The following is a 25238-nucleotide window of genomic DNA, read 5'->3' as shown; positions in this document are numbered from 1 at the left end:
AAAGCTTCTTTTCGTCTGTGGGAAAAAGAAAGGAGAGTAAAGCTGGTTACTAAGTTTTGTAAGTTTTGTACTTTTGCTCATCTCACAACTATCTGCCAGTTTTACTTCTAGGTTATACAGTGTTTATCAGGAACATATTCCTTCTGTGATTGAAGTTGAGTTTTACAGCTAGCTTGTGTTCAGATTTTACTGAAGCCATGGTTAATGTATGCAAATATTATCAGTTATAGTTCATAGCATTTAGCATTTTGGTTTCTGTGGATGCTAAAGAGTGCCTTTCTAATTCAAAAACAACTGGTTTCAGCTCATTCTGTTTATAAAATCAGTAGTTTATTGAAGGAAATCAAGAGAAAGTAGTCATTTGTTACCAAGATAAAATGTAATTAAACCCGATTTTTAACTTTTAGGCCTGGATAGGGGATTGTAAACTGCAGATGTTTGTTTTTATATATCACAAAATCATTCCCCCACCTACCCCACACCTTGTTTTGTAGAAGACATAAGACATAATAGTAATTTAGTGTGACATAAAAAAATTTAAGAATATTATTTGGAAAATAAGGTTTTGTAATAGAAGTTACCAGTAATTATTTTCTTTAACTATTAGCATATGTAAATATTTATATTAAGTAGCGATGCACTTGCAACCATATGTTTGTTTATGTCATGTATGTCTGTTATAACTTTTTATATATTACTCACCAAAATATTTATTTTTGTAGTTAATGCAGCTGATAATAAACAGAGGGATAAGAACATGACCTGTATTAAAGTTTCTATTGATCCGTAAGTATATTTCAAGTTTAATTTTTTATGCTAAGCTGTTTTATTCGGATAGTCCCAGCTTACGAACATGTCTCAAATGAATAATTCATACAGTTAGTTTCCTATTGCTCGAGACCCTGTAATTCTTACCTCTTTTAGCCAGAATGCTGTCCTCTTCGTCTCCTCTGTTGTTCAGAGTCTTTTTCTCCAAAGTACTTTCTGCTGGGAGCTCTTGGAGACCGTTTTTCTCCTCTCTCGTGCTGTGGGTGCTGTCCCAGCTGCTGGAAGGGTCACGGGGCGTTTCCTTTTCTTTGGTTCAAGGCAAGCGCGCTATCGTCGGTGCTCTTCCAGTTACATCACGGATGGAACGTGTGCTTTCATAACCGACATTCAGGCTTTTCCTTTATTTATAACGTCGTTTGTAAATTGGGAACTGCTGGTAGTAGAGAATGTGTACCGGGTGTTCAGCTAATCACTATGGTGATTTTTTTCTTTTTGGAGGACTGAGGAGGGTGTGAAAATAATAAAGTTGTAAGTTCGAAATATAGTTTTTACGTTGATGCTATTTTCACCAGTATGCCTTTTGTAAGATATTACGTTATATTTATCCCCTGTACTTTCATTAGTAGGTTAGCATGATTTTAAGATTTTTTCCTTAACATGAAAGTTTAATAATTCGGTTACAACTTTATTGTTAATAATCTAATTTCAGAGGGCATGGTTAAGATAAATGATATAAAAATATAATTTATATTTGGTTATACAATGAAGTTGACTATATCTTATATGAAAATATGACTACATAACTATACTATTGAAGTTCTTGATTTTCTTTTTCTTCCTTCTTTTTTTTTTCTTTTTTTTTTTTTTTCCCACTGATGTCCGGCTACAAACCATTCTTAGTGCCCACAGTTCTGAGCACTGAGCGTAGAAATAGCCGCTTCCTCTCTGCCCCAACGGCACAGGCACAGCAGGGCGGCCGCACCCGTGGTGCCGGCAAGTCCGGCATCTGCAGGGCAGTGTCTTCCTTATTTTTTACTTGTATCATTTCTATAATGAATACACTATACTGAGAATTTATATGGTAAGATGCATACTTAAAAGTAAGTGGTATGGTATGATGGACACTTAAAAGTTACAACTTATGCAGACATTTAAGATAGTTTTAAGGAAATTTTAGCTGTCAAGATTTCTTTTCTTCCATAGTTAGGAAATTGTCAGTTAAAAACAATTATGTTTTAGGAGAGTAGTATGGAGTAATAGATGTTGAATGTTTAATATCTTCACGCTTTTTTAAAAATCAAAACTGACTGAAAACTAAGGAAGGTCTTTTTAAAAAATACATTCTTGATAAACATGGTTACAGTTATTTGATTCTTTTATCTTAATTGTTTTGGCCAACATTGATCCAGCAATGTGCAGTTAAAAAACAGCTTACATAGAATCCCATTATAGCGAAGTGATTAAGAAGTGAGCTATAAAATAGTTTTGTAGGCCAAATAGTGGCTCATAGTGACAAGCTTTACTTTATTCCAGATTCTGGATAAAGTAATTCTATGTAACTAGTGCCTTTATTACTGCTCTTTCTCTTTTGCATTCTTTTTTAATATCTGTATATAGCAGATTTTATTTTTTTTTGTGCGTGTGTGTTCATGAACTCTTTGTGTAAAAGAAAGGTTAAATTTTAATAGTTGATGGATCAAGTGTAGAGTATACATCGTCTAGCTTAGCTCTTATTATTACTCTTTCAATAGTACTCTGTGATGTGGAGATAAAATTTACGTACAAAACCATAGTTGTAAAAGACACAGGAATAGGTCAGCAAGGGATGCCGTACAGGATTTGGACAGCAGTTCTAAGAAGCTAGAGAATGTGAAGCAACTTCTTACAGGGGAGTTTAAAACCCATTAAATAGTATAGTGTAATGTTTAGTATTGAAACACTGTACTTGATGGCATCAATTTGATTAAAAACTAACAAATGTGAAAAGTACAATAACCAGAGTTTGAATTATTTCTCTAGCTGAAGTATTCTTATTTATTTAGGGTTGAAATTCTTAAAGCTGTAGCCTTCAAAAAAATGTACACTCATATAGAATATACAGTATGTGTACATTTAAAAAATTGCTTTCTATATACTATTTTGTACCTTTCTATTTTACATATTGAGGACAGCCTTCCTTATTAACTTAAGTCTACTTAGTTCTTTTAACTATCCTTAAGTATTATGTCAATATCATAATTAACCTCTTTCCAGGTGATGAATATTGGATATTCAGCTTGTTTTCCAAGTTTCTTTTTAGCTTTAATTATTTTGGAATTTTGTAGCTTATTCAAGCACATCATTCTTTTAATAGTTCTGTAAAGATTATTGATGGAGCAAAAAATGCAGTTATATAATTCTGAATCATTGTTTAGAGATTATAGAAATAAGTTCCAGACCTCGGAATTGAAATAAACTGAAATTTTTTAATAGAGAGGTGACTTTGATAGAAAGTTTCAGTTTCATACTCATATAGGCTTAAAGAATGTATGAGGTATCTTATTTTTTTGAAACTGTGATGATTATGAATTTACAAAGTGCCTTATTTATAGTACTATATATACTAAGGATGAAAAGATTTAAAGGATTTTTTTCATGAGCATATTGACTTTAGTGTCATTCTGAGATGTTTAAGATCTGTAATTGTCCATCCATTATCTTTCTTTGTTTCCTTCAGAATTGTTCTCTATTAGTTTTAAACTCCATGAAGTGTCTTGTGTAAAAAAAAAAAAAAAAAAAAAAGATATTTAATAAGTTACAGGTTTTAAACTCAAGCTAGGAACTATTTCAATATTTATAAAATAATGCAATACAGGGCCCCTGTTTTCAAGGCTTCACTCTTGACCTCTGGATATGGGACACGCAAGGTAAAGTACAGTAGCTCATTTGAACTGTTACATACTTAAATATTTAGCTGTATATTCTGTAAAGAGTGTATACCCACACATGAGATAACCTAATTATGTCCTGAGGTCCCTAGTAAATAATTTAGATTTTTTTGGGGGGGGCAAGTTTCAATATAAGGAATGTTGGAAAACATTGTTTTAGGCTGGGAGGAGAGAAGTCGTAAATTGATTCTTGAAGTTAAGGTAAAATTTGGCTAGACAGAGAAGAAAAGGGTTTTATAGGCAAAGGAAAGACGATGAAGAAAGGAAAGAATTGAGACTGAATATGGACAAGTAATAAAACTGACTTGAAAGAAAATATGATGCATGTTGGAGAATAGTAGTTCAGTTTGACTGCAGGTAGGGGTATGCATAAGGGCCTTGAATGTGCAATAGAGGCCTGCTAAGCTTGATTTCATAGAAAACATGGAGCTACTGCTGTGTCCTGGTGCAAAAAATAGTGTTATGAAAGCTGTGGTAAGCCCAGTATTGTTATGAAGAATATATTTAAAGGGAGTGGCTAGTTCTGTTCTTAGCTGTGTTGCAGTAATTGGTATTTAAGGTGATACTAATTAGACTCATACAGTGGCATTTGGAATGAAGGAAGATTGGACAGTGATGAAGCAAATCTAATAGGACAAACTGAGTTTAAAATATTAAACGCATGTCTTAATGATCAGGAGAGATGAATAAAAATAACAAAATTTAAGTCCACGTGATTCAGAGAGTTGAACCCATATTGTTTGTTTGTTTTTTATATGCTGACTTTCTGCACAAAGGTTTCTTTTTATTCATAACATAGACAAAGTTATTTAAGTCAATAAATTTTTAAGGATTTTTCACATGTCCTGATTCTTTCCACTGCCAATCACCATAGCTCCTCCAAGGTTGTCATCTTCAAGGTAGCCCTTTCAAAAAGTTCTGCTCAATCCACAGCTGTAATGCCAGTTTTAGTTGGGCCTCTTAGATCTTCAGTGGAGTTCACTTCAAAGTTTGCCACCTGTAATCTTCAAGATCCAATTTCCTCAAGCAGTTTACTATAGGATCCTGTTTAGGGTCAGGAGATGGGATCTGTCTAGTTCAAAAACTTACCAAGTTCAAATCATATTAATTCCTAAGTTATCACACCCTAAAACTTGACACAGATCATTGGGATATGCCAATACCTAAAGCATTAGACATATCTTTGCAAAATCCAGACACTGTTTTCCGAAGATAAAAGCCTAAAAAAAGAAGCCCATCTTTGTTTGTTTTATGTCAACATTAAAACTGAGTACTAGGATCAATATAGCTGGTAATTTAGAAGCTTATTTTGCTTTACAGCCCTGGAAGCAATCTTTATGCTCATCAATACACATCCATTTTATGGATCATGTTCCTTCTTATCTGTATCAAAACTCATACTGAACAATGAGTTGTGGGTTGCAAAAGAGGATTTACTTTCGCACTTGTCTGTAAGTCTTTGTCCACAAATTAAACAAAAACAAACACAAGTGCTATGAACCCATATTGTTAAAAGTGAGGGAAAGAAAAGTTGAGTCTTTGTGATTCGGAGAGTTGAACCTGTATTGTGAAAAGTGAGGGAAAGAAAAGTTGGTTTGCTGATTTGGGGAAAGAAAATGATGTGCTTTTTAGTCTAACAATGATTGCTACAGTATAAGCAACCCTCTAACACTTAGATGGAGAGTGGAATATATTTCAGACAGCTTTCCTTTTCTGCCTGCACTCAGCAGTCAGGTGGGAAGTGAAATGGCCATGGCCGCTAGCCCCACAGAGCCTGTGGTTCACAGGGAGACTGGCAGGAAGAAGCATGAAGGTCATGGCTCCTATGTATGAAAAGAAAGTGGAATTGATAGCTGGCTTCTTATACAAGCTTCACTGCTTTTACTGTTGAGAAGAGTTTTGTTTTCTTGGGAGATTTTTGCAGTATTACCTGCAGAACTTAGTGACCCTAATTAGAGTTAGGACTCAGGAATGGTAATATGTGTCCTCAGCAAGGGTTTTCTTGAAAGATGAGTGAGTGTATTCCAATTGATAATGGCTGGCCTTTTGCTTATAATCATTCATGTTTATTCTAGGTCACTTTACTTTTGACGGAAATTAATTGATTTATCTTTAAACTATTTTAAGCTCTAAACTCTGCTTGTTTATTTACAGTGAATCTAACATTATAAGCATTTGGAATAATGGGAAAGGCATTCCAGTAGTAGAACACAAAGTAGAGAAAGTTTATGTTCCTGCATTAATTTTTGGACAGCTTTTAACATCCAGTAACTATGACGATGATGAGAAAAAAGTAACAGGTAAAGTCTAAATGGCTGATCAGAATTTTTATTGAGAAATACTGGTCTTTTAACATAGAAGTCTGTTACTATTTCTATATAAGATATTACAGAAAAGGAAGCTTTTCTAGTTTTGTTGTGAGAAAATCCTTTTTAGAATTAATATCTATAACAACTATCATATATTACTGTTGTCTTGATTATAGACACTTAACTTGTAGTACGTTGACTTCTGCTAGAACTCCTGGAACTCTGTCTAACCTGGCTGATAGTTTGGGTTCTGAATTAGAGTACTGATGAAAGTGAGATGCGTGTGATTTCTGTATGTGTGAATTTGTTTTTACATAAGCACCATGTCTTTTGGTATCAATTACTTTTAAAGTGTTTTCTTTGAGTCAAGGTTGAAAGTCTAGACTCTATAGAGTTGAAAGTGCTTTGATCATAGCCAGTTGTTTTTCTACTTATTTACATTTCCCCAAAGATGATTTTTTTTCCAAAACCAAAGTTCTAGGAAGTTATATAGATTAGAGTTTTGTAATAGAAGTAACTGTGATAGAAAGCTCAGATTCATACTCATATAGACTTACTGGATTGTTTGAAGATACAGTGCTTAATTTTTAAAAAATTGTTATGAAGATAATCTACAAAATGTATATTTTAATTACTGTATGTGCTAAATCTTAATTGTATGTTTCTTTAAATGAAAAATCTAAATATACTTTGAAATATTCAATTGATTAAAATAATAAGTGGAAACTGTTTTGCAACAGACCTACCCTATGGTAGGTGAGTTAACAAAGTCCCTTTAAATTTGTTTTCATTAAACCTTTCACATTTAATTGTTCTTACAGGTGGTCGCAATGGTTATGGTGCAAAACTTTGTAATATTTTCAGTACAAAGTTTACAGTAGAAACTGCTTGCAAAGAATACAAACATAGTTTTAAGCAGGTATGATAGAAATGTGACTAATTCTTTTTTAAGAATAATCATGTTTGTGCTTTGCCAAGATAATACCTATATAATACCTTAGATACCTATATAAATTATTATTTTAAGCATTAAGCAAGTCATCAGAGTAAAAAGGCTACAGAATGTCTGGGAGATTTTACATAAATCTGTTTTCCTCCCATTCCTTTAGAACAAAACGCTTTATTTGACAGATTTCCCTTTAGCGTGTAAGCAGTAGGGAGGGTCCTGAGCCGCACGGTCTGACTGAAGTGCCCCCAGTTAGCTTGTTTGTAGGTTGATCATTTATATTTCACAGTTTTATATTTCACTTTTGTAGACCTTTGAAAATTTTATGTAAGCTAAAATAATTTTGTTAGAAAAGCATTGTACCTTTTTATTTTTGTATAATTCTGTATGGTCATTTGTAGATTTTAAAAGATTTAACTAACAGTATATAAAGCTGTTCAGTTGGTTTTGCTTATTTTCAGCATGAGGTTGTTATAATAGTTTTATCTAAAATTTCTTCATTTATAGTAATGTTTTAGGGATTGGTTTGTTGTGAAAGTTGGAAAATGGTTCTAGTTGTGGTAAATGAATGTATTTCATTAGCTGAGTCTTTATTATGTAATATAGAAGCACAATATAAATATTTAAATATTTTTTCTCTTAAAGACATGGATGAATAATATGATGAAGACTTCTGAAGCCAAAATTAAACATTTTGATGGTGAAGATTACACATGTATAACATTCCAACCAGATCTGTCCAAATTTAAGATGGAGAAACTTGACAGGGATATTGTTGCTCTCATGACCAGAAGAGCTTATGATTTGGCTGGTTCCTGCAAGGGAGTCAAGGTCATGTTTAATGGAAAGAAATTGCCTGTAAGTGTCTTCTAAAATAACTCACGCTTTGTTAATTTGTAGACAGCCTATAGTTAGATCTTGCTTTTTAAATCATTAATCTCTTTTAACAAGTGTATTTAGATGATTGACATTTAAAGTCATTATTGATACATTTGGATTAAAGCTTACCATCATGTTATATGTTGATTTATTGTGTTTGTTCTTGGTTACTTAGTATCCTTATCTTCCTAGTATCCTGCCTTCTTTGGTTTTAATTCAGCATTTAAAAAAAATGATTTCATCTTCTCTATTTACTTATTATGTGTGTGTGCATGTTCTCAGTTGCTCAGTCGTATCTGACTCTTTGAGGCCCCATGGACTGTAGGCCGCCAGGTTCCTCTGCCCGTGGGATTTTTCAGGCAAGAATACTGGAATGGCTTACCATTTCCTTCTCCAGGGGATCTTCCCAACCCAGGGATTGAATCCACGTCTCTTGCATTGATTGGCAAGCAAATTTTTACCACTGTGCCCTCTAAGAATCCTCTTTACTTATTATTCTTATTTTTAAAACTTCTTTAGTGATTGCCTTAGGGTTTATAATACCCGTTTGTAAATAATTTGAGTCCACCTTGATTTGTCACTTGGTGTGTAGAGCGAAAACTTTATAACAGTGTATCCCCAGGTCTTCCTTTCTGTCCCTGTGCCCTCTTCATCATACATTTCGCTTTGGCATATTCTCGAAACAACAGAAGAAGAGAGAGAATGAGGAGGAAGAAATATTTGAAAAAGTTGTGGCAGAAATATTCCCACAGTCAAGTTCATTGATTTTTTTTTTTTTTAACTGTGTCAGGTTTCTGACTTGATGATGTTGCTACTGCTTTAAGCAGTCAGTTATACTTTAGAGCAATAAAAAAATAGAGTTATAGTTTACCTTCTTTTATTCCATTTCCAGTGCTTTTAATTTCTTGCTGTAGGTCTAAGTTTCTGATCTATTGCATATTCCTTCTGGCTGGAGATTTTTCTTTAACATTTATTTCCTGTGGATACATTTGCTGACAATAGTTTCCCTCAGTTTATGTTTGTCTGAGAAAATTTTTTCCTTCATTTGAAAGGATACAGAGTTTCACTGAGTATAGAAATACAGTCAGTAGTTGTTTTTTAGCACTTAAAAATGTTACTTTGTTGTCTTCTTGCTTGCATGGCCTCTGCTGTGACTCATATCCTCCTTCCTCTGTTGGTAAGAGGTTTCTTTTTCCTCCGCCTGCCTTGAAGATTTTCTATTTGTCTTTGTTTTTTGAGTATGAAATGTTCAGTTGTATATATAGGGTTTTTTGTTGTGGTTTTTGGTTTTTCTTTTTGGTACTTAATTCTGTTTGGTGTCTCCTGAGCTTATCGGATCTGTTGTTTGGTGTCTGTCACTAATTTTGGAAACATTTTGGCTGTTATTTTTTAATGTGCTGTTCTTCCTTTTCCTTCTGGTAGTCTAATTATGCAGAAATGGTAGGACCCATGCTCTTGGATGTTTTACTCTGCTTTATTCACTCTATTTTCTCTTTTGAGTTTCAGTTTGTTTGATTTCTATTGCTCTATTTTCAAGTTCATTGACTTTTTTCCTCTACTGTGTCAAGTTTACTTCTGAGCCTGCCAAAGGCATTCTTTGTATCTTCTGCTTTTCTCAATGTCTAGCATTTGCATTTGATTCGTTCTTAAAGGTTGTGTCTCACAAGAGACTTGAAGCTGTTAGCCGCTGTTGCTGTCATTCAGGTGCTAAGCTGCGTCTGACTCTGACTCCACACACTGCAGCAGCGTGCCGGGCTTCCCTGCCCGTCACCGCCTCCCGCGCTTCGCTCGACTTGTGTCCATTGAGTCAGATGCCATCCAACCATCTCGTCCTCTGTCCCCTTCCTTCTCCTCTTGCCCTCAGTCTTTCCCCGCATCAGGGTCTTTTCTAATGATTTGGCTCTTTGCATCAGGTAGCCAAAGTCCTATCTGATAGTTAAAACATCTGCGACATATCTGACTAAGTTCTGATGATTGATTTGTCTTTTCAGACTGTTTTCCTCTTGCCTTTTGGCATACCTTGTGAGATTCTGTTGAACACCAGCTATGTTGCATAGCATAGTAAATATGGTGTGAATAGGCTTTAGTATGAGGATTTATGTTAGTCTGTACAGGGAATGGGCTGTGTTTGCAGGCTGTTGTTCCTGCGGTTACTAGTGTTGAGGTCTGTTGTTGCTGTGGGCACCAGATACTTCAGATTCTTTCTTGTCCTTTCTCTCTGCTTTGGGGCTTGCCTTGGAGCTGCGGGTCAAGGAGGGTCTCTTGCAGCTCTTCCAGCTGTTGCAATTGGAGGCCTGCTAGCCTGGGTATAGGTTGTGGGAGACCCCCATGTCTGATTAGTCTCAGGCTTTGGACTGCTCAGGGCCTGTGTCTCGGGGTTTAGCCTTCTCAGGAGTGTCTATGCCTCTGCTTGAGGTGGAGACGTTCCCTTTGTCTTCTGTTTTCCTCTGGTTGCATCAGGTCACACCAGTGCTCTCCTTCTGTGTTCTTCAGGCTCCCTGCCCTGCAGGATAAGCCTTTTTAAGATGTAAATGAGATGGGCATAGGAGGGGTGGGGCGGGCAGAAGTACTTTATCCCAGCTCTGGTGGTATTTCACCACTGCTTTCCAGCAGTGTCCTTCCACCTGTGAAGTAAGCTGTTCTTTTTTTTTTTCTGGTAAGGGTGAAGGGTCTGGGTTGAATTCCTAGTGGCTACTATTCTCCACCTGGCCCCATGAGGGTCACTTTTTCTAAATTCTTTCTGATCTACCCTGTGAGGAAAGACCTGCAAAAGACTAGGAACCCCTTCTGACCACAGCCTTCAGGTGCTTCACGCACTCACACTAGTCCACACTTGTCTATAGAAAGAAATTCATCAGAAGCTCTGGTTCCAGGTTCCTATGGGCTTATAGCGCAACCAAGCAGCTTCTGCCCAGATAAGCAAACGATTTAGGTTCTGTGTCTCCCTACAAACACCTGTCTCTCTTCAGACTTTGGATGTGCAGCTGTCCTGTGATCTCGAGTTTTTGAAGATGCATAGAAAATTTGTTGTTTAACCAGCTGTTTTCTTATAAAGGAGAAGAAGACTTCTTTAAGCCTTGCCTTCTACATGTCTACACTGGCTGGTGTTCTAGTTCAGCTGCCGCGGCCAGAAGGATTGTTCATTGTTTTTGTTTTCCAAATTTTAGGTAAATGGATTTCGCAGTTATGTAGATCTTTATGTGAAAGACAAGTTGGATGAAACAGGAGTGGCCCTAAAAGTTATTCATGAACTTGCAAATGAAAGATGGGACGTTTGTCTCACGTTGAGTGAAAAAGGATTCCAGCAAATCAGCTTTGTAAATAGCATTGCAACAACAAAAGTAAGTACACTAATTCTTTGTTTCCAAGTCAGTTGTAGAACAGTCTTCATTAAAAACAAGATAAAACAACAAATAATACCTCTCCACCCTGCTTTTGTGAAATCAAAATTGAATTATGAAAATAAAAGTATATTTTCTATGAAATCTGTTACAATTTATTTAAGGATCCATTGAGAAATAAATTTACATGATTAGCGCTTATAGTTGAATACATTTGTATTTTATGGAATTTAGAATGATAACAAATTCCTTGTTCTATGTTCTGAGTTTTGAGTATAAAAGAACAAATAATAAGAAATGAGTCTGTTTTGGGATCACATCATGAAATACCTTATCTGTGGTTCTAAGGAGTTTGAACCTTTTTTGTAGACTTTTAAATTTCCAAATTAGATGAAATTCTTCTCATCTATAACCATTTATCCATTGACCATGATGAAATATTGGGCAATATAAGTGTGTATTTTAGAATAAAGCCATGAGCTATCACTTTGTCACTCTTATTCAAGTTTGAACTTATTTTTTATAATCTAGCATCACTTTTTCTAGTCAACAAATCGTGTATCAGATTTGATTGCATTTTATTATGTGTAATAGAAACCTAGTATGCAGTGGTTTGTAGCCATGTGACAGTTTTACTTTTCCTCTTCTGGGGACTGATGGCAGGCAGTCTTAGTCTGGTTCTGTGACTTTACAGTGTCAACAGGGACCTGTTCTCTTCCTGGTTTTCTTTTCTGCCTCTCTTAGCATGTGGCTTTCATTTTCATGCCTTTAATATGTCTGCTGCACCCTTCCAAGTCCTAAGGAGAGAATGAAGTTGGACAAATGCATATGTGAAGTAGATCTCTCTGCTTATATCAGGAATGCAGCAGTGTTCCTGGAAACGCGATCCAGTGGACCTCTGCTAGCTTTTCTGGCTAAAACTGGGTCAAGTGGCTACCTTTACCTGCAAGGGAGTCTAGATTGGTAAATCTTTGTAACTGGACATGTTGCCAGTTAAAAACACAGTTGGATTGGTCCGTAATGTGAAGGGGAGACCGCTGTTGATGACCACCGTGGCCCCTGAGCGGGTCCTTAATGTGAGCGGAGACTGCTGTTGATGCCACCGTGGCCCCTGAGCGGGTCCGTAATGTGAGGGGAGACCGCTGTTGATGCCACCGTGGCCCCTGAGCGGGTCCGTAATGTGAGGGGAGACCGCTGTTGATGGCCACCGTGGCCCCTGAGCGGGTCCGTAATGTGAGGGGAGACCGCTGTTGATGCCACCGCGGCCCCTGAGCGGGTCCGTAATGTGAGGGGAGACCGCTGTTGATGCCACCGTGGCCCCTGAGCGGGTCCGTAATGTGAGGGGAGACCGCTGTTGATGCCACCGCGGCCCCTGAGCGGGTCCGTAATGTGAGGGGAGACCGCTGTTGATGCCACCGCGGCCCCTGAGCGGGTCCGTAATGTGAGGGGAGACCGCTGTTGATGCCGCCGTGGCCCGAGCGGCAGGCTTGTGAGTGTCGTTGCTGCCACCAGCCCAGTGTTCCTTCTCTCACTTCCGTGTCTCGTTTTCATTGTTTTCACTTTGTGGGGCGTTATATAGAGTTGCTAATTAGCTCTATGGCCAAAAAGACTATGTCTTAAATCTCTTTCCTTCTGAGACTTATCATATTACCTCTGATATATAGGGTGAGTAATATAGTCATACTAACTTGAAAAAGTTGTGTTGAAGATTAAATGCTCATTCTAGAAAAATATGAATGTTACTCTTTCTGCTGCCTTAATTACAGAAGATTTTGTATTCTTTTTTCCCCCCCTCTTTAGGGTGGACGGCATGTGGATTACGTAGTAGACCAAGTTGTTGGTAAACTGATTGAAGTAGTTAAGAAAAAGAACAAAGCTGGTGTGTCAGTGAAACCATTTCAAGTAAGTGATGTTTTATATATTCTGTTGAATTGTTAAGTAATATCAATTCTGATATTGACCTTTTTTTGGATATGTTTTCAACAGGTAAAAAATCATATATGGGTTTTTATTAACTGCCTTATTGAAAATCCAACTTTTGATTCTCAAACGAAGGAAAACATGACTTTGCAGCCCAAAAGTTTTGGATCCAAATGCCAACTATCAGAAAAATTTTTTAAAGCAGTGAGTAAAACGTATATCACTTTTCAGTGTTTTTTGTTTAATTTAGAGTTGATTAAGTAGTTTTCTTGATATATTTATTCTAATTATTTTGATTAGTTTCTTATTTAACTGCAGATACAGGCATACTTATCCTAAAAACTAAAATGCTTGATTCTGAAGACTTCAAAGGTTAGATAGACACTGTTTCATAAAACAGTTGATTATTTTGCCAAGCTTTAAAGTAGGGAATCATGTAACTAATTGTTTTCAGTTTGCATTAGTCTTTAAAAAGCCAGTTTTGCATCTAAAAAATATACAGGTCCTCACAGGACTCCTGTCTTCATCTTTTCCATTCCTTTCAAATTCATCTACTGATTCTGTAGATGTAACTTAAAAAAAAAAAAAAATTATGGTAACATATGCCTAACATAAAATTTACCATATTGTACATATTTTTCTTCATTTTACTTAGCACATATTTATTTAGGCTGCCTTAACCTTTCTGAAACAAGATGAGAATATAAATAATAAATCTTAGATTTATAACTGAGCTGCGGCTGCTAATAATTTTTTATAGTCTTTTCTGTATAAGATTTGCCTCAATTCTCCTGTTCACCAGTGCCACCAACATATATTAAGTGCCTTATGTTTGCCCTGGGAATGTACAGATGAATAGATTACAGCCCCTCCTCTTTGAAAGTTTATAGTTTTTTGGAGGAATATTATGTAATATTGCAATAGAGGTAACATATTTATCAAATTTTGGTATTGGAATTTCAAAGGTGGGGTCTCACAAACAAAAACAAAAGTTGATTTTTAGGTTTAGCTAAAGGCCTATAGAATAGTAATTTTGGGTCTGATCATAATGAATTCTGAATACCGATGACCCAATGCTAATCATTTTCCAAATTTCTGCCCTCTTAACAGTTGTTCTTTTTATAAAGTAATTTGATTTTTGTTTTTATACTTTTTCATTTTTGGCAAAGGAAGTTTAGATTTGATAACATAGTTCATTTCTTTTTATATTTGAAACATTCCAGAAAACTCTTTCATACACCTAAAATCAAACTACCGAGGTTGATGAAAAATAAATAACTCAAACTTGGAGATGCTTTACTTTTTCAGGGAGTAAAGTTCAGAATGACACACACGTATAATGTTAGAATCCTTATTACCAAGCTCTTTAAAAAATAAGGACTGTTCATAAGTTCTTGAGTTTGTCCTGATATTCCCTTCATGTTAATATTTTTTTGTCATAGTGAATTCCAGATTCATGTTTTTGTGTTGAAGGATATCAGAAATGTCAGTGTCTATAATTGCCCAGGTAGTAAATGCATAGGTGGATCAGCCTTTACTGTGTTCATTTTAACAAAACTAACTTGTAACAAAAGCTGTGTATATTTCTTATGGAGTTTATTCTAATAAAATTTTTTTCATATGTGGTAAAGTTGCCTTTTTATCATGTGTTTACCTTTCAGTCTAATAGGTCATGGTGAATAGCTGCCTGAATTAATTTACTGTAATTAGAATAATTTGCCAGCATATATCATTATTATTATCATTTTGCCTTACAACTGCCCAGATTCCAAGTATTACATTAATTTTAGCTAAGTGTGTGAACTTCTTGCTTGCTTCTTTGATTTTTAGGCCTCTAACTGTGGCATTGTAGAAAGTATCCTGAACTGGGTGAAATTTAAGGCTCAGACACAGCTGAACAAGAAGTGTTCATCAGTAAAGTACAGCAAAATCAAAGGTATTCCCAAATTGGATGATGCTAATGATGCTGGTAAGATTCAGTTTTTGTTTGGTTTTTAGATTTTGATTTAAGTTTTTATTCAGTTATAGACAGTTTTAATTTTCCACATATATAGGATTTTATTTTCAGAGGATAAATTTCACTAAAATTGTCACACACATATTACAATTTGGGGGAGATAAAACGTCAATAAAATATACTTAATTTTTACATTATACTGAGCATAATATAAGATGACTCTTTATAATGTTTTATTATCATTGTGATTGTTAATTTTTTGGTTTCATGTTTTTCATTGGTAAAATTGAGAAATTTGGAATATATATCATTACTAATTTCTCTTAGGTGGCAAACATTCCCTGGAGTGCACACTGATCCTGACAGAAGGAGACTCTGCCAAGTCCCTGGCCGTGTCTGGATTAGGTGTAATTGGGAGGGACAGATATGGGGTCTTTCCCCTCAGGGGAAAGATTCTTAACGTGCGGGAAGCTTCTCACAAACAGGTGTGTATCTACATATGTACCCACATGTGTATATGACAATTTATTACTTTAACTAAAATTGTTGTGTTTTTATGTGTCAGTTCTGACTCATCTTTTTTATATTTTGACACTTTAAAATACTTCCAATTCTTTTCATTTTTGCACAGATCATGGAAAATGCAGAAATAAACAATATTATTAAAATAGTTGGTCTACAATATAAGAAAAGTTATGATGATGCAGAATCTCTGAAAACTTTACGCTATGGAAAGATTATGATTATGACTGATCAGGTTGGTTAAAAGTTGCCACATAATAAAACATCTCTTTTTCAGAATGTCCTTTGGATATTTGTTTCATGAGATTTGTTCCAAGATAGTAAATTGAAAATGATTATACTTCACAGGGGAAAAAATATTGTTTAATGGCAGGGTTTGTGTGAAGTACATTTTACATTATCTAATTTATGGTACCCACCTTTTTGGTTAGTTATTTTAAAATGTTTTTAAATTCAGTAAATATGGAAAGAGAACACACTGTAGTATTATGACGTTGAAGCTTGCCTGTAAACAGGAAGGAAATGATGAAATTTATAAGCAGGAAAGGTTAATCAATAGGAAAATGGCTGATATTTGTTTATGATAGCATAATTTGGGATGCACAAAAAACTAGGAGGATTTGAATAGTAAAATGGCAGTAATTAGGCAAGAACTAGAAAACTGAAGAGTTTCATATGCTTCCTTGGTGGCTCAGACGGTAAAGAATCTGCCTGCAGTGTGGGAGACCTGAGTTCAGTCCTTGGGTTGGGAATATCCCCTGGGAGACCTTCCAGTATTCCATTCCAGTATTCTTGCTGGAGAATACTCATGGGCAGAGGAGCCTGGTGGGCTACAGTTCATGGGGTTGCAGAGTTGGACATGACTGAGTGACTAAGCATACACATAAAATTGAAGAGTTTCGTATCCATCCAACTGCTTGTGTCTCATGTACTCTAACTGAAAGCATTTGTAGGTAAATCTTCAACTGAGAAGCTGCTGTGTAATTTTAGGCAGCAATTTATCAGTTTTTATGTTAAGAGAAGACTTGTGAATACTTGTATTCCATAGATTTCTTCTTTCAGCGAAGTGGCATTATAACTGTGTTTCTTGTATTTCTGTCTTCGAGTGAAATCTGGGAAAACTATAAAAAAGATAATGGTAGTATGTTTTATAGTGACAGAAGGATTCAGTTTATCACATAGCTATATTCTTTATTTGAATTTTAAGAAAGAAATTCTTTAATCATCCAAAGAATAATCTCTTCTGTTTTATACAGTGCAGTTGTAAAATTTGAATGGAATTTTGCCTCATTGCTGCATTCATATATTTAAAAATTTGATTATATAAAGTAATTATATTTCATTAAATTATCATGACACTCTTTACTGATACTTAGGATCAAGATGGTTCTCACATAAAAGGCCTGCTCATTAACTTCATCCACCACAATTGGCCGTCGCTTTTGAAGCATGGTTTTCTTGAAGAGTTCATTACCCCTATTGTAAAGGTACTATTTACATTAATATACTTTTATACTATGGTCTTAAATAGTAGCAGAAAAACTAATTTTTTTTATTATTCATTTAAGGCTAGCAAAAATAAGCAGGAACTTTCCTTCTACAGTATTCCTGAATTTGATGAGTGGAAAAAACATATAGAAAACCAGAAAGCCTGGAAAATAAAATACTACAAAGGTCTGTATTCTAAAACACTTAAATTTTGTGAACTTAACTATTGACATAAATTTCCTGTTAAGAGAGCATTATAAAATATTTTGAAAGTTTATCTCTTTTAGCTTTCAAAAACAACTATTGCTGATTTTTAAAGAGTTATTATGGAAAATTTTATGTAAGTAGAGTAGTTTAATGGGCTTCCCATGTACTTAAGTGTCATCATTTCATGAGCAATCTTGTTTCATCTGAACTCTTCTCATCACCTCCCCATTAGTTTGAAATATTAGGTTGGTGCAAAAGTAATTGCAGTTTTCCTTTGCTGAACTTTGTCATTTGATATTGGAATACATTCTTAAATAAATGTGGTTATATTATACATCATTTTACTGTGCATTTCTTGCTATATGTTCTTTTTGTTAATGACTTATTACTTGTTATTTATTATATTTATATAATATATTTATATATATTTATTTTGGACTGTGGAAATGTTAGACAAAAAGCAAATTTGAGCAGTTTTCTTATTCAAGTTCAAACGAGTTGTAAAGCAGTGGCGACAACTTGTAACATCAGCAGCACATTTGGCCCGGGAACTGCTAACAAACATGCAGTGCGTGGCTCAAGAAGGAGACGAGAGCCTTGACGATGAGGAGCGCGGCCGGCCGTCAGAAGGTGACAGTGACCCACTGAGGGCTATCTCTTAGCTGATTTCCTTACAACTGCACAGGAAGTTGCTGAAGAACTCAACATTGACCGTTCTATGGTCATTTGGCATTAGAAGCAAATTGGAAAGGTGAACAAAGCTCGATAAGTGTGTGCCTCATGAGCTGAACAAAAATTTTAAAAATCATCATTTTGAAGTTGTCTTCTCTTGTGCTATGCAATAAGAACTAACCATTTCTTGATCAGGTTGTGACATGTGATGAAAAGTGGATTTTATATGACAACCAGTGACAATCAGCTCAGCGGTTGGTCTGAGAAGAAGTTTGAAAGCACTTCTCAAAGCCAGACTTGCACCAAAAAAACACATGGTCACTGTTTGGTGGTCTGCTGTCCATCTGATTCATTACAGCTTTCTGAATCCTGGCAAAACCATTCCATCTGAGAAGTATGCTCAGCAAATCGATAAGATGCATCAAAAACTGCAATGCCAGCAGCTGGTATTGGTCAACAGAATGGGCCCAGTTCTCCACGATAGTGCTCAGCCATTGTCACGCAACCAGCGCTTCAAAAGTTGAACAAATTGGGCTATGAACCTCACCCACCGTATTCACCTGACTTCTCACCAATTAACTACCACTTTTTCAAGCATCTCGACAACTTTTTGCAGGGAAACTGCTTCCACAGCAAGCAGAAGGCAGAAAATGCTTCTTAAGAGCTTGTTGATCCCTGAAGCGCCGACTTTCACGCTGCAAGAATAAACGAGCATTTCTTGTTGGCAAAATTGTGTTGATTGTACTGGTTCCTATTTTGATTAATAAAAATGTGTTTGAGCCTAATTATAGTGATTTAAAATTCATGGTCTAAAACCTCAATTACTTTTGTACCAACCTAATAACTTCCAGGCATTAATAATATAATTAATTTCTATAATACTTTAGTATGTATTTCTAAAAGGATTTTTTGTTGCCCATCATACCATTATCATACCTTTCTATAATAACCTTAAATATTCAATCTGTTAAAATTCTCCTGATTATATTAAAAATGTTCATTTATATATATATATATTTTTTTTTTTTGAATCAGGATCCAAACAGAGCCCACACACTGCATTTGGTTGATAGGTCTATTAAATCTTACATTGTTTTTCTGTTTTCCGTGTAATTTATTTGTTTAAAAAGTTGGATAGTTTGTCCTGTATCATTTCCTACATTCTGGATTTTGTTAATCATTTCTATAGCTTTTTGTTTTTTGAGAGAACATTTAATGTCTATTCTAAGTAATTTTCATATATGCAGTATGGTATTATTAACTATAGGCATTGTGCTGTAATTAGATTCCCCAGAATTTATTCATTTCATAACTGAAAGTTTGTACTTTTGACTGACATCTATTTCCCTTTTCCCCTCAGCCCCTGGTAACCACTATTCTACTCTGTGTTACTATGAGTTTGACTTTTTGTTTTTTTAGATTCCACATATAAGTGAGATCATACAGTATTTGTCTTTTTGTTTCTGTCTGGCTTATTTTTACTTTCATTTTAAAAATTGTGCAGGGTTGGGTACCAGTACAGCTAAGGAAGCCAAGGAATATTTTGCTGATATGGAAAGGCACCGTATCTTATTTAGATACGCTGGTCCTGAAGATGATGCTGCCATTACCTTGGTAACAAAGTTAATTAAGAAATCTCTCTAGACAGAGGGGTGGGGAATGAATTGAGAGTCACATTGACATACATATACTACCATGTATAAGGTAGCTCACTGCTGTAGAGCACAGGGAGCCCAGTTCGGTGCTCTGTTGACCAGAGTGGTGGGATGGGGGAGGGAGGGAGGCTCCAGAGGGAGGGCATATCTGTGTACTTATGGCTGAGTCATGCTGTTGTACACCAGAAACCGACAAAGCATTGTAAAGCAATTAAACTCCAATTAAAAATTAAAAAAGAAATCTCTCCCAATGCCCTTTCCCTCTGTCTGCCATCCTTCCCCTCCCAGTCTTGGCTTGCTGTGGGATGTCTCTCTCTAATTCTAAGCCCAGCCTAGTTAATCTTAGTGTCATTCCCCATCACCTCAGATTATGCTCTGCTTTCATAGTTCTTTAATTCAGAGACCTCTATTCAAATGTATTTTTGATAAAAGTGTATTGGAAAAGACTTTATAATTTCACAAATTAATAATTAGTTATTTGCTTTTGTAAATTTTAATTCTATAGTGAAATTAATTTTTTTAATGTATTAAATTATCTGGAATTTTTCAGGCATTCAGTAAGAAGAAGATCGATGACAGAAAAGAATGGTTAACGAACTTTATGGAAGATCGGAGACAGCGTAGGTTACATGGCTTACCAGAGGTTAGTCATAAAGAGCTGTCATCTGGGGTAAGAAAGAGAAAGGCTAAAAATCCATGTAGTAATAATGACGTAATTGCTATGTGACTTTTCCCTTAGCAATTCTTATATGGTACAGCAACCAAGCATTTGACTTATAATGATTTTATCAACAAGGAATTGATTCTCTTCTCAAACTCAGACAATGAAAGATCTATACCATCTCTTGTTGATGGTAAGTAGCTTTTGTTTAAGAAGCTTTTTCGTTTTTGAATGTTATTGTGTGTATTTTAATTTCATGTATTTTAACCCATCCTTATAATAATTTTTTAAATTCTAAAGTTGCTTTTGAGATGTTTTAGAAGTTTTGAAATATTTTATATTCTTTAATTTGAATCTTAAGCCCTTTTTGAGTTTCTAAATAAATTATTAATAGCTTGCAAATTTTTAAAGTTTTAGCTCCAAGTTATTGGAGACTTTTTAAAATAAAAAGTAAAATGTGATTTTGATAAGTTCTCCCAGGGACAGAGGAGCCTGTTGGGCTGCCGTCTGTGGGGTCGCACAGAGTTGGACACGACTAACGTGACTTAGCAGCAGAGTATTTATCAGACCGAATTTTAAAAGCACCTTTACTCCTCAGTACCCAGAGCCTCCCATCCAAGTACTAACCAGGCTCAACCGTACTTAGTTTTCAAGATCAGACAAGATAAATCTCATTCAGGGTGGTATGGCCCTAGACCTTAGTCCCCAAAATTTAATGCTTTAGCTTATGTAACATGACAAAAAATTAGACTGCTACTGAGTAGTTGGAGCAGATTTTAGTCTTTTATCTAGAGCATTTTGATTTTATAACTTTAAAAAAATTAGTTCATCTTTATGTCCCTTGGTTTTTCAGCTAAAACAGATGGTTCTATAATCTATCTAGTTCTAGCTTTAGGTCACATCCGGTCTCTGAAGTCTTCGTTAGAAGTTGCAGTCTAATTTGGTCCCAGGTGCTGTCAACTTCTATGCCAGTAGTGTGTACCTCTTATTTTACTTATGTTAATTTTGCCTGCTCAATTAGATTATAAAATTCTCAAGAAAAGTGGCCATATTTTATTATCCTTTTGCTTTGTGCTCTGGGGCCCATGGTAATGATGATAGCTGGTATATACTGAAAAGTTTATTACTGTGCTCCTTGGTCTAGAGCAGGAAAAATGATCAGGAAGCAGAGTGCTTTGCTTATATTATCTCATGTAATCCTTATGGTCACCCTATTAAGAAGGTAATTATTTATGTTACACTGAGAAGACACTGAGACTTGATGGTTTAGTAAGTTGTAGAAAGTCATGGCTAAGTTGAGAAGAGTATCCAGATTAGTGAGATTCTAAAGCCTGCATTCTTAATTACCAGAACAGATCTCTTCTTTATAAGAGCATTCCAGATTCAGGGTATTCTAATAATAGTTTTTAGGCTATTTGATGACTTGCTGATACTTGCATCACAACTGGCATTTTGGGAATATGAGTGTTTGAAAGCTCCTGTGAAAGGAATTTGGTGCCACCCAGCACTTCTTTAAGACTAGAAGGGGTCTTTCAATTGGTTCTTCACTTTTAGAATAGCTTAAGATGATATTAGGTACTCATTTTGTTAGAGTCTCAGCAATTTTAGTGATTTTTTGTAAACAGACTCTATCTTTGCTTTTTTCTCTTGAATATATAGAACATTGTTGCCACTAAAAGAAACATTGCAACTCAGTCTTGAGTAATATTTTTAAAAGAGGGTTTTTCTTTTTAAAATCAGGTTTTAAACCAGGTCAACGAAAAGTTTTATTTACCTGTTTCAAGAGGAATGATAAACGCGAAGTGAAAGTCGCACAGTTGGCTGGGTCTGTTGCTGAGATGTCTGCTTATCATCATGGAGAAGTAAGCAGGCATGGAGACCGGGATTAACTGAGAGCTATACTTACTGGCATGAAGAATGATAATAGGATAATTCAGCATAATCAAGTGTTTTTCCTTTTATGAGGTCTTTGGAAATGTTAAAGAATTGAGGATTTGTGTTTTAATAAAAATGAGATTCATGGAGGAACTTTGTGAATGTATTCTGTGTCTGTTCTGCAGCAAGCATTGATGATGACTATTGTGAACTTGGCTCAGAACTTTGTGGGGAGCAACAACATCAACTTGCTTCAGCCTATTGGTCAGTTTGGAACTCGACTTCACGGGGGCAAAGATGCTGCAAGCCCTCGTTATATTTTCACAATGTTGAGGTAATCATTTGCAGATATAATGGATAGGTACTATTTGAAGGTTATTGGAACTAACAAAAGGTGTAATAGAAGTGTAGCTATGGAGAGAGAGCCATATTCCCTGGTGGCTCAGATGGTAAAAGCATCTGCCTACAATGTGGGAGACCTGGGTTCAATCTCTGGGTTGGGAAGATCCCCCTGGAGAAGGAAATGGCAACCCACTCCAGTATTCTTGCCTGGAAAATCCCATGGACGGACAGAATAGCCTGATAGGCTACAGTCTATGGGGTTGCAAAGAATCGGACAGGACTGAGCGTCTTAACTAACTTAACTATGGAGAGAGAAGCTTGAGTGTTATGTTCAGGGTGAATGTTCCAAAGTATTTGATCACATACAGAATGAAATTAGTTGATCTCGGTTTTTATGAATTATTGGTGAAGCCAGTCCCAATGAATGTCAGGATTTTTCTGATCTAACTATTTAGGCTGAAAGTGGGTTTTGTGGTTTAGTCAGAATAAGAGGAAATCCTTACCAGGTTATATATCAATATGAAGAATTTAGGCAGGTTAGTCAGTAAGTAATAAGTAAAACAGGGCTGTTTTATTCTGGCTTTGTGCCTGAGAGAAATACATTTGGTAATAAGGTCAAGTAAATTTTATTGTTAAGTTTAAATTAAGCACTTGTAACCAAAAATTTTAAAGGCATTATTTTAAAAGATTTCTGACATGTAAAGTAATCACGTATAAAGTTTTTTTTTTTTTTTTCCAAACTGTGACATTGCTGCATGTTTCTTTTTTTCCTTTCATTAGCACTTTAGCAAGACTGCTTTTTCCTGCTGTGGATGACAACCTGCTTAAATTCCTTTATGATGATAATCAGCGTGTGGAGCCTGAGTGGTATATTCCCATAATTCCCATGGTTTTAATAAACGGTGCTGAGGGCATTGGCACAGGATGGGCTTGTAAGCTGCCCAACTACGATGCCAGAGAGATTGTGAACAATGTCAGGCGAATGCTCGATGGCCTGGATCCTCAGCCCATGGTAATGATGCAGAATTTACTGCTTATATTGGTTTTTTGTATTTAACAAATGATATTGTGTGAACTACAAAGTCAGTAATTTTAGAAAAGTAATGGAACCATTTTCATTTTAGAACGTATTTTAGACAGTAAGGACCTTCTTAGTGTAGAACTTGATGTGTGCTTACAGTAAAAGATAAAGTTTGCAAAAAGCCTGCAGATAAGGCTTATGGGGAGAAACTTTATTAAAATTTTAATGTAAAAGTATTTCAGGCTTTTTTCAGACTTTCAAATGTCTAAATTATATAAAGAATAAGGCTTATATGATAAAGTTATATGCAACTTTTTATTGTTCTTCAGCAACTAAATCATGTTAGAGAGTCATGAGGATACTTAAAAACACACTGCAGGTATTTTAATATGCCTCCATATTTACTTTTCCCCTTGCCTCACATCATCGATTGTTCAGCTCTTCCCCGACTCCCTCTAAGGAAAACCTCTCGACATGCTTTACCCTCTTCTACATAGTTTAAAATCGTCTAGATTCATAAGCAAAGAGGAAAACATACTCCATGTATATAGAAGCTTAATATTTTTATGTATTTCTCTCCAAGTTTTATTTCATTTTTGTATTTAAAAAAATTAGATTGAGTGTGATTTAAATCTGTTTTTCCTCTAAATAAAGTACTTTAAAATATTTCTAACAGGAGTATCAAATTACTTATAATGATTAGAGCATTTTATTTTAATTATTTCAGATACATTATTAAGTTAATATGTTTCTTATATATACATATGTGTGTATGTATATATACACACATATATATAATCTTCTATATATGATACTGTGCTAAGTGGTGAGATAAAATATTATGATCCCTGTCTTCAAAAAGTTAATCTTTTGTCGAGGCAGGACGTCTGGGCATGTGTTCACAAGTGACAGAGGACAGTGCTAGTTGCCCAGTGTGCCAGGAGAAATGTGCTCTGCTGTGCACCTGACTGCTTAGTGATAGTAACACATAGGGATCAGAGAAGCGGGGGGGGAGGCTTGTCATTTGCCTGAGGGGCTGAGTGAGACTCATATAGTTATATAGGGTGTGAGGGCATGCTGGGTAGAGGACAGTGAAAATATTCAAAATATTCGAGACGTATAAGTAGTGATCTGGAAGGCAGATCATTGGCTCTGGACTGCAGAGCTAACATAACATCTGAGGAATCTGAATTTAGAGAATTTTTAATCTACAGGAGCAGGAAGGATTTAGGTAATAGACTGGGGACAAAAAAAAAGATAATATTCTTGGAAGACTAGGAAAGATGACGCTAAGGTTTCAAGGTTAGGGAATGCTGGGCCTTTGAGAACAGAAGCTGTGAATTCAAGCCCGAGCGATTGTGTGGAGAGGGCCTGCTGTGGACGAGAGGAATTTGGATTCAGTCATGTGAACCTGAGCTGGCAAGAGCTCCTGACTGGGGGCCTTCAGAGGGGGCACTCGGTGAGGAGTTGGGCCCTTAAGGGATTTTTATTTCTCTCTTCAGCTTCCAAACTACAAAAACTTTAAAGGAACGATCCAAGAACTTGGTCAAAACCAGTATGCAGTCAGTGGTGAGATATTTGTGGTGGATAGAAACACGGTGGAGATTACCGAGCTCCCTGTCAGAACTTGGACACAGGTTGGTACAAGATGCAAGCTGCCTGAGGAGGGCGGTTGCATTAGACAGCGTGTTCTGGTTTGAATGGGATGCCATCTCTGTTTGCCCTGAGTCTATAGAGTGTTTAAACAT

General features: G+C 35.7%; 1 protein-coding gene and 2 non-coding genes across 8 annotated transcripts in view; 1 reads left to right on the top strand and 2 right to left on the bottom strand.

The window, feature by feature from the left end:
- TOP2B (DNA topoisomerase II beta) overlaps positions 1-25238 on the top strand; it is a 97679-nt gene that overhangs the window by 51389 nt on the left and 21052 nt on the right. For all 6 annotated transcript variants that reach the window (XM_044924793.2, XM_044924817.2, XM_025286710.3 and 3 more), the window contains exons 4-22: positions 723-786; positions 5850-5995; positions 6826-6923; positions 7596-7808; positions 10997-11170; positions 12971-13072; positions 13157-13294; positions 14921-15059; positions 15375-15532; positions 15679-15804; positions 16946-17056; positions 17138-17243; positions 19441-19550; positions 20142-20234; positions 20331-20445; positions 21993-22114; positions 22313-22461; positions 23250-23481; positions 24993-25127. In XM_044924793.2, the coding sequence (XP_044780728.1) occupies positions 723-786; positions 5850-5995; positions 6826-6923; positions 7596-7808; positions 10997-11170; positions 12971-13072; positions 13157-13294; positions 14921-15059; positions 15375-15532; positions 15679-15804; positions 16946-17056; positions 17138-17243; positions 19441-19550; positions 20142-20234; positions 20331-20445; positions 21993-22114; positions 22313-22461; positions 23250-23481; positions 24993-25127 (2531 nt within the window). The remainder of the gene's footprint in view (positions 1-722; positions 787-5849; positions 5996-6825; positions 6924-7595; positions 7809-10996; positions 11171-12970; positions 13073-13156; positions 13295-14920; positions 15060-15374; positions 15533-15678; positions 15805-16945; positions 17057-17137; positions 17244-19440; positions 19551-20141; positions 20235-20330; positions 20446-21992; positions 22115-22312; positions 22462-23249; positions 23482-24992; positions 25128-25238) is intronic.
- On the bottom strand, positions 1642-1775 carry LOC112587443. The gene has a single exon (XR_003111944.1). It is a non-coding gene; the product is annotated as a small nucleolar RNA SNORA43 (small nucleolar RNA).
- Positions 5064-5190, bottom strand: LOC112587464. Its single transcript, XR_003111968.1, has one exon. It is a non-coding gene; the product is annotated as a small nucleolar RNA SNORA40 (small nucleolar RNA).

Source organism: Bubalus bubalis, chromosome 1, assembly GCF_019923935.1.
Source record: "Bubalus bubalis isolate 160015118507 breed Murrah chromosome 1, NDDB_SH_1, whole genome shotgun sequence".
Taxonomy (NCBI): Eukaryota; Metazoa; Chordata; class Mammalia; order Artiodactyla; family Bovidae; genus Bubalus; species Bubalus bubalis.
Note: the sequence above shows the minus strand (reverse complement) of the source record. Positions and strands in the feature narration are given on the sequence as shown.